General features: G+C 35.1%; 2 protein-coding genes across 3 annotated transcripts in view; one reads left to right on the forward strand and one right to left on the reverse strand.

Annotated features, from left to right (window-relative positions):
• Positions 1–1,093: 1,093 nt before the first annotated feature.
• pdk2a (pyruvate dehydrogenase kinase 2a) lies at positions 1,094–7,893 on the reverse strand. Its single transcript, XM_067429622.1, has 11 exons — positions 7,652–7,893; positions 6,415–6,556; positions 5,649–5,720; positions 5,171–5,355; positions 4,994–5,083; positions 4,601–4,678; positions 4,327–4,403; positions 4,137–4,235; positions 3,592–3,702; positions 3,094–3,207; positions 1,094–2,452 (listed from the first exon to the last, which is right to left on the reverse strand). Exons 1-11 carry the CDS (start codon positions 7,767–7,769, stop codon positions 2,309–2,311), a joined length of 1,230 nt encoding a protein of 409 aa, XP_067285723.1. The 5' UTR covers positions 7,770–7,893; the 3' UTR covers positions 1,094–2,308.
• A 4,977-nt stretch (positions 7,894–12,870) lies between these two features.
• tbkbp1 (TBK1 binding protein 1) overlaps positions 12,871–14,848 on the forward strand; it is a 70,780-nt gene continuing 68,802 nt past the window's right edge. For both annotated transcript variants that reach the window (XM_067429623.1, XM_067429624.1), the window contains exon 1: positions 12,871–13,199. The gene's annotated coding sequence lies outside the window, so the exon portion shown is untranslated. The remainder of the gene's footprint in view (positions 13,200–14,848) is intronic.

The raw sequence follows: 14,848 nt of genomic DNA on the forward strand, positions 1-14,848 counted from the left end.
GTATAGTTTTCCCTCAAATGGAATTTTTCAAATGTTTTGTCCATACAACTACAGTAAGTGTGTTCCAAAACAACATCTTACTTTCATTGTATGGACTAAAACATTTTTTTTTTTCTTACTGAAGAAAAAAAAAAGCCAGAGAGGTTTACAATAGCATGAGGGTGTAAAGGCCCATTCACACGAAGAATTATAATTATGATAAGTGTCCACACACATCATAAGGGTATGTTTGCTATATTCAAGGTTTAGTGTCGCACCTGGTTGGCTGTTTTGTATTGTTATAGTTTTTTTTTTTTTTTTTCAAGCGATGTGATGTAGGAAGGGATCGTTCCTTTGTGGCATTATTGTTGTAGCTGTGATATGGAGTTCCCTATTCTCAAAAAAATAAAATAAAAAAAATATATAGCCTAACAGTTATAGTTATAATTGTTGTGAGTGGGATAGTTTACCGAAAAATGAAAATTAGCCCAAGATTTACTCACCCTCAAGTCATCCTAGTGTGTATGACATTCTTAATGAATAAGCCCGATGTACGACATTATATCACATTGATTTATTCTTTACCTAGCTAAACTAGACGAAAACATTCAAGAGGCTTCTTCACATAAACAAGCTATCCATCGAACCTTACATGGAGTGCCTCTAGCATGTGCTTTATGATATTGTAAGAGGAGCACTTGTTTATCAGTTCTTGTGAAGGTTAATCCATTAACAACACGGAAGTTTGTACATGAAACGATCCTGACGTTATTTTCACATTTAACAGGATCTAATTTTATTCTTTCATTGCTCAACTGACATTCATGTAGGCTACTACACATTCGCTAGGTTTATTGTTTCTTCCGGACTTTTTCCATTCATGCCTCTGATTAGTGGTCAGTGACATCACTTTCCATGTAACCTCTGACCTTAAAAGGTATGTTGTTTACTATGAAATGTTACCTCTGCCTTGCTGGGCAAAGTGTCAATTGTGTAGTATCTCGAATCCACACCTGTCAATCATCTTTGTCCTCTCTAAAATCCATCAGTGCAAAAAAAACATCAATAGAGTTCAGAGTACTTGTTGACTCATAAATGACTCTTATAAATTACATAAGTGACAAAAATGGTTTATTTCAATTCTATACACATCATTTGCTTTAGATGGAAAACATATTACAAAAATAAAGTTTACATTTTCAGGAATAATGAGACAAAAACGAATACACAAAATATGGTCCTTACATGTAAGGTTATATGCCAGTTCAAAGCAGATGATCGATTTAATACAGTAGGCATGCTCTCAAAAGAGTAGGCTTAAAATTAGAAGCTCTGATTTCATGCTGTATAATATTCGCATAGAACTAAAGGCCCACAAGTCTGAAAAAGGCAACGGCTGAGCGAAGGTCTTAAGAGTTGACAAACTAACTTCAGTCGATGAGGTATCTGAAATGCTTCAGCATGTTTAAGAATAAACACTGTTTTGAAATGCTCTGTGCATATAAGTTATAAATGTTTCAAGTTTAAAACAATGAGATCATTGGTACATTCTGGTTCTAAGCACATTTCCATCTCTGATCCCCTTCTAGCACCTTAAACTCAAGTGTAAGGAAAACACCAGGGATCACGTTGACATATTTGGCCACTCACTAATACAGTCACAATTATGGCCTCTAATAAACTCTTTCTCTCAGCCTTTGGCCATTCTGAGTAAGGACACTCCAACATTAACAAACAAAGTAATTGATTTCAGCATTACTAATGCAGTGCAACATGTTCTTCTAGTACACTTTTATATAAATGATCAATCATGGGTTGCATATGGATTTTTATCACCCAATCTTGGCCCTTTATCTCTGATTTCATGTGCTTTTAAGTTCATTGGCACAAGCCTGTTGTAACTTTCTGGTTCTAATAACTAGTCTAGACGACCCTTGTCCTCTAACTCAGGCTTTAGAAAGAAAATTTACTGTCTTGGCTCACTTCTCCACACTGGAACGTCCACTTAAGGGTCTTCCGATATAGGAAGAGTAGTTTGGTGCGGATTATCTTACCACTTTGTTCCACTTTATTTGAGTTAGTATGGTTTGCAGGTAACATTGTGACAAAGCCTAGTTTCTCAAACCCAAAAATTATATGATAGTCATGGTAGCGGTGCAGAGGTAAACCATTGCATGCAACAACTATGGTATTGCTGTGAGACTACGCGGCTTCACAGTGAGTGGAGAGTTGGGGCTCAGCCATGTGGACACCATGTCCTTCCCCATTCACTCATGTCAGTAGGTCAGAGGACTGTCCTATTTTCTTCCTGGAGGCTTCATGCTTCTTTTCACTTAGCCAGCCTGAACACGGCCAGGTCCAGAGGCTCTCGGCTGGGAACGCACCAGTCATCTGCCCCCTGCGTGACTTCATAGTTCCGTCGAGCTGTCTTATTAAACACAGGGAGCCTTTCGACTGAGTCAGTGGATAAAGCCTGAGGAGGGAAGCATTATGTAATCTGTTAGAACACAAAGTATTCCAAGTACTCTCATTTCCAACAAGTTCCCAGCGTTTTTAGACATTTTCAAAACATTTTAAAGCAGGGGTGTCAAATTTACCAACCCAAATTAAACACAAATGAACAAGCTAATCAAGATCTTCAGGATTAATAAGGGGTCTGAAATCGCATGTGTAATCCGAGAAATTAATCTGAGAAACTCAGAAATCTAATGCGTGCTTGAGGATCCCATGGAAGTAGGTCACACGGGTACATTCCGCCTACTCTTTCAACACACTGTTTTCCACAAACTATAAAGTAGGGAAGTATTTGATTTTAGAGGCAGCACCAGAAACTTCCAGGCAGGTGTTCTGGAGCTGGTTGGAGCTAAACTCTTTAGGAGAGTGGCCTTCCTGGTGTGGAGTTTGACACGTGTTTTAAAATGGATTCTAAATCTGTCAGTAGTATCATTCCAAACCTGTCACCATTGGACCTCATGGATTTTCATTGCATGGACAAATTCAGTTGAGATTGAGTTGAGTTGAGAACAAGTATATTTTGTGTCCAACAGAAGAACTAAAGTCATACAGGTTTGGAACTACACAAATCTCTCCCTCTAAGTGGCGTTTTTAACATACCTTCAGGTGAATGACTGCATCAGTACCATGGCCCTCCATAGAGTAGAGCTGGAGGTCTCCCTGGAAGTACTTGGCATAGAGTCGAGAAATAGGCAACCCATAACCAAACCCAGCCTGTGGACAAAAGGTGGCTAAAATTATAAAGAAGCAGTGCTATTTTGTTATTGAGATACTTTTATAGTGTTATTCATATTTTGTATTTTGTTTATATTTTTATATTTTACACTTGCATAGTCATTTTTTGATTCGTTTTTATTAATACCATTGTGTCTGTATAGTTTACATCAAGTTCAACTAAATGTGAAATGTTGCCTTTTAAACTAGCTGAAATTAAAAAACATATATTTTTTTTTAAGTTAATGCTTATTTTATTTCAAGTAACAATAATGTTTTTATCTCTTTAATTTTAGCTAACTAATAACTCTGTGGAGAGAACGGTTTAAATTATATACCTTTAAATTCTGTCTGTATTTAATGTATAATGTGGTGAGGTCTCACCAGGGGAGCCCTTTGTTTCTCATCCATCTGGGGTGTTGGTGCTGTGGAGTACATGTAACTGAAGAGATTCTCCATCTTCCTGAAAGGAACTCCACCACCTCGGTCACTCATCTACAAAGACAAAGAAGACAGTGCTATAATAAAAACTAGAAAAAGAATGAGAGAGTGAATTAGGTCACAGAGAGAAAAAACTGGGCTAACAGTGAGAAGTGTGACGGGCACTAGCCGTGATTTTGACCCCTGATCACGACTGTTTAGCATGTTCAGGACTCAAATCAGCATTGTCAGGGTAACTTAACAACAAGGTCAGTCAGCTCTCCTGTACTGTGTTATGCAACAGCAGGTGTTTCACCGATGGGAAAATGACTGATGGCTCCAGTTACATCAGACTACAATCAATAAGGTGGCAGTGAACTGACAAATCCTATAACCTTTTTCTGAGTTTAAACACATGAGAATTTATTGGAAATTGATTATACTTGCTATCAAAATATCTCACTTAAAAAAATCATATTGAAAATGCTGCTTGTTCAAATTAAAATCACCTTGATAGTGAGGTCCTCTCCTCCTATGGCCACCATAACTTGAATGGGTGGAAGATTACTGCTTTCTTCATGGTTTTCAATGGTTGCCCTCATTGCATTCTGAGGAAGAAACCGTATCGTCATGACAACATTCAGATCGGACGTAAACAGCATTGTTTCAGGGCAGAATATGAGACAGGGTTCAGCTCACCTTGAAGAGTTCAAATAGCATATGGTACAGATGGGAAGGCACATACACTATGCTGATAGGCTGGTTCCTGGTATTAGCTGTAAAAGAAAGAACACAGTCACAGTGTCAATATTGTCTATAGCTGCTAAAACATCCATTTTAACAGCTACGCTCTGAGTAAATTATGCATGAAACAAATAGAAACAATAGAAATAAATGTAGTATCTAACTCAGTCTATATGTATATATTTACACACTATTTAACATAAACTTAATGATATTCGTCTGTTCTTACTGTTGAGTTCTTGAAGTACCAGGTCGGGTGAGCTGAGGTAGTACTGATCACACAGCATCTTGGCACTTTCATATGCATCTACATGAAAAAACGTGTTGACAAAATATTTTAGAAACATATAGAACTGCATGTGTATTGATTAAACAAATGGGTCACTGATTTTAAAGGGATAGTTCACCCAGTGAACTAGTTGCGTGGAGTCATTGGAAGAACAGAAATCTCTCTAAATTATCTTAATTTGTGTTTTAAAGATTAACTCAAGTCTCACTGGTTTGGAATGACTATGGATAAGTAATTGATCACATAAAAAATCAGTGAACTATCCCTTCAGCATATTTGATACAAACACGCACTTTACGTGTTTGTGGTTTTATCAGATTTTCCACACTATACCTTTAACAACGTCTGCCACCTGACAATGAGGGTCTATACTGCCAATGGTATTAGGGTGAACTGGATTTGTGGCTCCATCAAATACAAGAGCTAAAAAATCAGAAAATAACATAAATACAAGCAATTTAAGAAGCACTGATGGTCAGAGATATTATTTGGCTTAAATATTGTGCTTACTGTGCTGGTTGATGAGCATTCTGATGGATATCCGGCTCAAGTAGAAACGGTCCAGGAAATACTGAATATTCTGATTAGTGACTGGATCTTGACCAAATACTTCTTTATATTCAATCACACCTTGGGCCATAGTGGGTACAACATCATTGTGCCTGTTTCGGATGTTGACTAGAGCATCCACAAACCTGTGTGCAGAGTGCAATGAACAATGAAGAACATACATGGGACATATTTAAACTAAAAAAACGTTCACATTTCTCATATTTGACAATCCTGATGCATTATACTAATGAGAAAACGTTCATATTCCTCATATTTGAATGTCCTGATGCAGTATACTAATGAGAATTTTGTAAGATAAAACATGGTTCTAAAACATGGTTCTAAAACATGGTTCTAAAAATAATTTCTTGTTTTTCTTTTGATTTTGATAATGAACAAACATTAGTTGAAGATTACAGATTTAATTTCTACTTACTCTTCTAATACACTGTGGTCATCTGGACTTTTCTCCAGAAATTCCAAGATCTCCATTAAACTCTGAATATACCTTAGCACACACATAAAAATACAATATGATTACAATGTATGTCAATAAATGCAATACAACAATTAAACTGTATGCAACACTGTATTCATCTGGAAACAAGCATATCCAGAGACTCTTCTGCTAATTTATTTACATATCACATAATATCATATATATATATATATATATATATATATATATATATATATATATATATATATATATATATATATATATATATATAGTTAATTTTAGGAAATGATATAATATAAACTGTAAATCTGAGGTTTCAAAGGTAATTGATTGCACTAGGAGGCAATTCACAAAACACACTGACTTAATATATATGTGGAAAAACAACCGTTAAACAGTTGCATACCATGCATATTAATGAAACACTGTTTTGTTTTTGCTATGCGTTCCCAAGTTTCCACTCTTCCTAAAAGGAAAAACAGTATGACGCGTTTAAGCACGAGGTAGTGAAAGTGTGACAAAGTTCACAGAAGACTCCCTATTTGAAGAAGTGTATCTCCCACACTGACGCAGGATATGGGACAAAGTTCACGCACTATTTGGCCTAGTCTCAAGTTTTACAGAGCAGCATACTAAAAATAAATACACTTTGGCCATCTAATCGCCTTCCAAATTCAAACAATCTGTTGTTTCTACAACAATAGATCCGTTTATAAATACAGTAAACTATTGTGTAACTCACCAGCGGTGGACCATTTGCACAGAAGAAGTGGTAAGTAATCTTTTGGGGAGTAAGTTGATTTCTTTCATGATGTTTGACAGTCGTACTGGCAGCTCTTGTCTCAGGAAAACAAAAGATGTTTTCTCACATGCGTTGGTAGAACCTGGACAAATAAAACATGTAAAAGAAAATGTATGCCACGCTGGTAAACACACACTCTGTAATATATGAATGGTATAAGTTAGGGACTGTATGTAGGCCTACTTTGCTCATAAATCATGCAATTTAACAGTAGAATACAGATACATAGGACTGGGAGTGATCATGGGAGTGATGCAAGAGAGCAGCGGTTACATGATGCAACAATCAGCCCGCATGAACAGTGGTGGGAATTCCGAGTCATTGGCCCGAATCGGTTCTTTCGAATAGTTCGTTTCAAAGAACCGGTTCAGAAAATAGATAAAGCCGCGTTTAAAACGTTCAGATTAAACATTATGTTGGAAAATATAACAGTTTATTGGTGCTTTTTTTCCCTTCTCGTCGATAAAATTTCATCAACAGAGATGTTTTAATTCATTTCTTAAGTCAGTTTTTTTCCCAGGTTCATCTCTAAAACGTAAACGTAATTAAAACATTACAAAAATGTATTTACATCTCCTACCTGAATTGTTTAAATTGTTTAACACCTGTTTTAATAAAATGCAATTTATTAAAAACGTCCAAAAGTATGATCACGTTGAGAGAGAAAAAAATCAAGCGTTTTAAATCAGTATTTTTGCTATTAGCCTAATTTGTCTTTCAGTCTTTGCTTCAGTTCAATACTCTTACTGTCCGCTCAGTTCAATTTAAAATTAGGGAGTTCATTCTGATTTGTAAATATATCGCTGTCATTTTCGTAAACAATTTCAGACTTATTCTGTGAGCCGGATCAAAGATCCGAATCCAAAGAACAATTTGTTCCCGAATCGGACAAAGCTATGGCAGTAGCCTACCAAATAATTTCTGCATAAGCTAGATGTAGATTGCACGAACAAACTGTATAGCAATGCACGTTACCGTGAACTCAATATAGTGCATACTACTACTACTAATAATAATAATATAAAGTGCCATATGATAAAACCTGTTCTGCAAATACACAACCATTTCCATTGCCAAAGACAGCGTCTCAGGCTACACAGCTAGGCTACTCCTTAATAAATCCAGGAATGCATAGTTTCATACAGGAGCAAATAGCACAGCAAAAAAGAGCACTCACCAAAATCGATAAACTGTTTCATAGAAAGTGGAGAAGGTGAAAATTTGGAGAAGTGTTCGATGTGATGAGGCACATTGGCCAAAGCAGCATTCTTCATTATAAACCTGACGAACTTCATTTCGACGATTGGTTTGAAGATATAGCAGATATCGCAGCCGCAGAGATCCAGTTGTATCAATATGTTTATAATGCGTGTACTGCCCTGTATATGATGGCCAAAGAGGCAGCTGTTCTTCCAAGAACACTCAACAGCCAATCAGAGTCCGAGTTTCCTATTACTACTCCAGCTCCATCCAATAGCATGCGGAGGCTTAAATATAAGCATTCAGTCATGCACATAAACACGTGTATAGTCCTCGACCCTCTGTTGTTTTCGTCCCGAAGAAGCACATCTGTTCTATACATCCTAATTATCATAATGACAACCGTTTAAAGATAAATGATTAAGCCTATCCGAATCTAAGGTATATTTCGTTAACAATTTGTGGCTACCTTATTATTTGTTTCCACACTGTAAAACATTCCATTGAGAACTTTAGTTTAATTAGGCTACTGCCTTCATAAAACCAAGTGCAAAAGATACAACCTTTGGCAATAAATGAATTACACTTCTTTTGAATTTAATTAGCTTACTACATATTCTGAACTGCATAAAATTAATATATTAATATATATATATATATATATATATATATATATATATATATATATATATATATATATATATATATATATATATATATATATATATATATATATATATATATATATATATATACTGTAAAAAAAAAAAAATGAAGTCTCCAATTGAAATTTTTTTAGTGACTGGTCACATCAAATTGTTTTAGTGAAAAATGTAGATATGACCAGTCACCAGACACTAGAAACTTTTCAATTGGGGAGGCCGGAAATGTATTTATTATATATATCAATAAAATAACAAATAATAAAATACACACACTACACTTTTTTTTAGTATATATATATATATATATATATATATATATATATATATATATATATATATATATATATATATATATATATATATATATATATATATATTATAAAAAGTGTAGTGTGTGTATTTTATTATGTATACGTGCATGTATAGAGAAAACGTTGTGTGTGTATATATATATATATATAAAAGAACGTTTTCTATATACATGCACGTGTGTGTATTTATATACATAATAATTATACACAGTACACACACATATATTATGTAAACACAAACTTTTATTTTGGATGTGATTAATCACGATTAATCTATTTGACAGCACTTGTTCATATTTAAAGTTTTCTGTTTTGAAAGGTGAATGCGTTTTATAGGACATTATGTTCTAAGACTAACAGGGCCAAATCCATTCTTACATAATCACAGTTTCGATAAGAGACAAGTAAGTCATGCATATTTCACTCTCCCCTTCCAGCCAGCAGTCAGCTGAGAAAATCAGAGGTGTTCTCATTTTGATTTGGGCTTAGATGGATAACACAAGTCCTATCCTTAAAAAATAAATAGGCCTAGTTAAACATTAGTTTGCAGATTTCTATATGCATTCAGTATAATTATGGGTTATGCAATGATTCTCTTCAGATGATTTATCACAATGGAGACCTAGATAAATCAACATGTAGTGGCTCTTTCCATGATTAAATCATTACAAATAACGTTTCCCATATGTTCTATACAGCTCCATGCGTAGCCAGTGATCAAACGCGCCCCCTTGTGGTCAGTTTTTGAATACAGTTTTTAAAAAAAAATTTAACCACTACCATTAATGGGATGGGGAGGAATAACCCTATTTTATAGCAAGTTTGGGCAAGTCTGAGATTTACTTTACTTTATCGAAAACAACCCAAAAAGTTAATCAAGGTCGGATTGCTATATAGCTGCAGGCAGATCATTTTTCTCAGGGTTGGAGATAAACTGTGCAGGAAAGTGGGTCTTGAGGGCCAGAGTTGCCCAGTCCTGTTTTAGAGCATTACATGTGTGGTGTTTCTGTATGGGGGGTTATTTTATAATAAAACCATGGCTATATTTAGCACCAAGGCTTGTTTATTTGGCTCTGTTTTAAAATGCATGGTTATGTACTGTGTTGTGTATTCTAAATCATGAAAGATCAGACAAGTTGTAGTAAATGTATTTGGTTATACTGTGTTATATAAACTCCAAAGCATTTTGTCTATGCATTAGTGATTGTATAGCCTTTAAGATGGGGACCTGGGAGACGAAAACATGTCCAGTGGAAATTTCCTTTATGGTCAGACGCGGGCCATTGATGTGCTGTTTTTGTCGATAATGGAACAGAGCCATATGTCAAAGTTGCTCTCAGGCCATTCCTTTTCAGGAAGGAACTATTTTCATAGCAAGAAACCGATTCCACAATAAATCCACATTTAAATTACTTATAGATGCAGATTTAATATCTAAAAGCATCTATATTTTTAATAGCTAAAGTATATATATGATAACAGATTCTAAATATTCTCTCTCACAGACCCCTGCCATAAAACAACAAAATCTCTGATTGTTTTTTTACACTTTGATGTCGAGCAGTCTTTTCAGATTTATTCATACCAGAGTTTTGTGAATGATGCAGAATTAAAGCAAATTAAGTAAAGTAAATAAAGTTTTTCTTGATTTCTTGAATTCCTTACTACATATATAAATATGTCAAATAACTTGAATGTAAGAATACACAGGATGTCAATGCCCAGATTTCTATATGCATTCAGTATAATTATGGGTTATGCAATGATTCTCATTAGATCATTTATCACAATGGAGACCTAGATAAATCTGTATCAATTGAGAATCTGAAATTTGCTGAGAAGCCGTCAGATTTGGAAAGATGGAAATGTATTTAATTTACACCAGTGGAGATATGATCATGTTTTAGTATAGAATAAGTTACTGTTTATTAAAGTGCCCTATGTTTTTTCAAATATTTCCTTTCATGCAGTGTGTATCACTGGTCTGCAAAGTTTCAAAAATCTAAGTGCATGTCAAATATATTGTATCCTACAAGAAATAATAGATTCAGACCTGCTGAGTTGTCAGTAATCCCAGTCTCACTTCCTGTTATATACCTACAAGCAAATTTGCATAAAGCACACCGATGGTCTTCATTGGCTGCCTGCGAAAGATATCTTTTTTGACCCGTCCCTCAAATATTGTAGTTGTAGCCTGGAAGATTTTGGTTGGTGATGTTGACATGTTCAGCGCTGCAAATCCAGTTTGCATGCACTTTTTATTTTTGCATTCAACATACTTGGCCATCTGACCAATCAGTGCAGGGAAGGAGGCTGAATCTTCAAACTAACAGGTTGCTGAATATTTGAGAAATGTGATGATGTCCAATCAATGTATAGACTATTATGAGACAACTAAATGGGTTGCGTGGACATGCTTGAATGCATGTAAACCTATTGTATGACCTCCAAAGCAAAATTAGGAACCTTTAAAATAGTTGTTTATTTAGTAACACCTTATTATTGCTACATGTACTTACTATAATACACTCAAACGGTGCTATATAGTACACACAAGTGGTTCTTTGGCTTGTAATCATAGGGGAACCACTTTAAGTGCTGTATAGCACCAAATCTTGGTGATTCAGCGGATCTTCAGCGGTTCTTCACCAGTTCTTTGGGATGACTGAAGTGCTATATAGCACCGTTACCATATACAGAACCTGTTAAACCGCTGTATGCATTCTTCAGCAGTTCTTCAGTGGTTCTTTGGGGTGATAAAGGTGCTATATAGCACCACTGCCGTACAAAGAACCTTTCAAGCCCCTTTAAAGGTTCTTTACACACCAAATAACTACTTTTGGTGCCGTTTAGCACCATTATTGAGGAAGAAATAAAATGTGATATATGGCACCTCTTATGGGTTCTGCATAGCACCATTTGACAAAGGTGCTATAGAGCACCTTTAAAGATATGGTGCTATTTGGCACCAAAAGTGGTTCCCCTATGATTACAAGCCAAGAACCACTTTCAGTGCTAAATAGCACCAATTTTTTTTAGAGTGTACTAATAACAGTAAATTATGCATAGTTACAATTAACTAGCCCTAAACCAAACCCTAACCATAACACCATACATGTAATTAATTAATATTACTCAGGGCTTTATTGAGTAATTTCAATGTAACTATTTCATCTTAAAATACAGTGTAACTTTAATTTATGGTATAATCTATTGTATAAAATCAATATAATTCATTCTGAACTGAATATGTGCCATATGAATCACAAATATGCAGCACTCATGCCTGTGTGATATGATTTTTTAAATACATATTTTTTATATTCTTTTTGGTCCTCGTAAGAACCAGGAAAACATTAGAAACAAATGGAGAAAAAAAAAAAGATATTTTATTAATATGCTATGTCCTCGTAAGGACAGGACAAAATAAAATGACATGTATGCATAAACTTTTTTTTTTTCATTCATCAATGAATTGTCAGTTTTTTGTTTTGTTTTTATCTCTGTTTAAAGATGATTAATTATCTCAATTATGTAATTAAAGATACAACAGAATAAATTAATATTCCATTGAAATATCTTGGTAAAATTTACATGGGTTTTCCCATTCAATGTAATGTATCCCATTCAATGTAATGTATCCCATTCAATGTAATGTACATTACATTATCAATGTAATGTATCAATGTAATGTATGTTCTTGGAGCAACATGCAATGCAAAATGAAGTGTATTAATGGGAGTAATAGGTTGCACAATTTCCATAATAATATTTTATAGTAACATTGATATGTAATTACTTTCCCTATTCACTTGTTGTGTCTCCAAAAATGCCTGATAAAAATGCTTTAAGTCCTGGTGTCCTTGAAATCAAAGCCCTGTTTCGTAACAGTCATATTTTGATTTCCTTAGATGATTTCTAAAAAGTAATTACAAAATTTGTCAGATTTAAATGAAAATTACAAAATATCATAATTCCATAAGAGTGCTAAATTTGATAATTCAGTCATTTCTAAAGACCAAGGAGAAGTTGTCCTGGTGAAGCCTCAAAACATATGAAAAGCCCTGAATGTGCTCTTTACAGGACATCATGTATGTTGTTAGAGACATTCGCGAAAATTTAATGTCCTCGTACGAGGACAGTGGCACCCAGGAGGATAAATAATGTTCTTCTTTGTGGTAAAGGGGTTGCAGCTTCATAAATATCTTTGTAGTGCCTTGTAATGAGGTCAGATGCGTTTCAGAAAGGAAAATAACAGGTTAATATACTATATAATGACTATTTTTAATCACACGGGAGGAGTCTAGGACCCAAAATAACCAGGAAGTAAAGCCCATCTAAACAGGACACGAGGGTTAGGTATCGCTGTAGTGTGTCGGTGATGTTTTATATTGAATCTTCAGCAGTGGCGCTCAAACTCTCTCTGATTCCTCACTGAAGAGCATCTGAACCACCAACAGCAGCGAGAGCAGCGGGCATCATACACTTCTGCTGTGTGCCTGGCCCTTCACTGAAGACATGTCAGCAGAGGACGGATCTATACATCACAGTGAGTGCCTTGTCCCTTATTTTTTCGTGGAATATGTGTTTTGGTGTGTATGGTCGGAGTATTGCAGTGCGGGTTACATCATTACGGTCTTTACAGTGGCAAACAGCGCACAGCCATGTTTTACAGAGTGCTCTACAAATGTCCGTGTAAATACAACGCAAGGCGACACGGGAAGCGTTGCGTGTTCATTATGCATTTGCTTGTTTTCATATAGCGTCTCTTCGTTTGTGTGAATAGGCTGTAATCAATACGGAAACAATAATGAAACAAAAGGAGACGTTTGCGGTTTGACATCAGCATTGCTCAGCCGCTGCAAGTAGATCGTCAAATGCAAAAAAAAAAAAAAAAAAACACACAAAAAAAACACTGTTCTAGAAGCGTTTATTACACACGACGAAATGAGATTAAACGTCCAAGGAATTTATATTTAATGATTTATTTCACGCGGTCAATAAGATTTACCTGATTCAAATGTAGACTAAAAAATTGGTGTGGTTTGTCCCGTACAACACTATAAATAACTTTTTTCCTTACTGTAGAGCACTCATGCATGAAGGATGATGTTCAAGATTACATTCCAACACGCATTTTTGCCTATTATTTTATAGGAGGGAACGGTAAATTCGATCGATATATGTCGGAAAATGTGTGAAAATAGAAAACTTCAGCCATGAATGAATATATCATTGGCATTATCAGCAGGTTCGCTGTGTTGTGTTATGAAACGACAATAGTCCCTGCACAACCGCATTATTGAGCTGATGTGGCGAGGGGTATAGGCTAATCCCACTTAACATGATTGTTTCAAAGCCTTGAATTTACAGCCTTGATTTCTTAAACGACTGTTGTAAAAGTGACCAAAAACTGTTAGACTTTTTCTCTATATATATTTAGTTTTGTCCATGTCGTCTGTTATGTGGTTTAGCAGACGGTAAATTGTAACGATGCACTGGACAGCTCCAGGTGCTGAACCTTCTTAAAGAGTGTCATTGCTTATATGGGGATAATAATTGTTTTTTACAAGATTTAAATTTGATGAAAAGGAATGACATGCTCATAACTGATAGAGCTTTATTTTGAAACATCCAGAACAGAATAAGTAGTAACATGTATTTTTAATGCATTTCAATGGACAAAGAACGCTAAAATGCTATGCAGTGTACCCAAAAAATATATTTTTTTAAAAATCTGTCATTATTTACTCACCCTCAAATGGTTCTATGCCTGCATGAGTTCTTTGTTCTGTTGAACACACAAAAAAAATGTTTTGAAGAATGTTGGTAACCAAACAGTTGCTGCCCCGTGACTGCCATCGTATAAAACACTTTTTTTTTTTCCAAAACAAATTGAGACTGAGTAAACAATTCATTTTTATATTAGGGTGTCGTATCCCTTTAAAGGCACAATATGTACGATTTTTGGATTAAAATATCCCAAAACTACTAGAACAATGTTATATGTTTTGTTGACTTTTCTACTTATATTATCCAAGATGTTTCAAATACTGTTTAAATCCAGAAAAATAAGCAATTGTAACTAGGACATGGACCGTATCTGTGCGTCACCTATCAATGACATCATTTGGCCAGAAGCCATATCACCCTGTAGCCTAATACTAGTTTCCCACTGAAGCTAAGCAGGGCTGAGTC

The sequence above is a fragment of the Pseudorasbora parva genome, chromosome 21, assembly GCF_024679245.1.
Source record: "Pseudorasbora parva isolate DD20220531a chromosome 21, ASM2467924v1, whole genome shotgun sequence".
NCBI lineage: Eukaryota > Metazoa > Chordata > Actinopteri > Cypriniformes > Gobionidae > Pseudorasbora > Pseudorasbora parva.

What these genes read in the sequence shown, in the direction of transcription:
- pdk2a (XM_067429622.1), bottom strand. Translation starts at nt 7,769, where the DNA reads ATGAAGTTCGTCAGGTTTATAATGAAGAATGCTGCTTTGGCCAATGTG. An exon ending in GTGCAAATGGTCCACCGCTG is followed by an intron (nt 5,721 to 6,414) that starts GTGAGTTACACA and finishes GTGTGTGCTAAG; the next exon opens with GTATATTCAGAGTTTAATGG. An exon ending in AATGCTCATCAACCAGCACA is followed by an intron (nt 5,084 to 5,170) that starts GTAAGCACAATA and finishes CTGATTTTTTAG; the next exon opens with CTCTTGTATTTGATGGAGCC.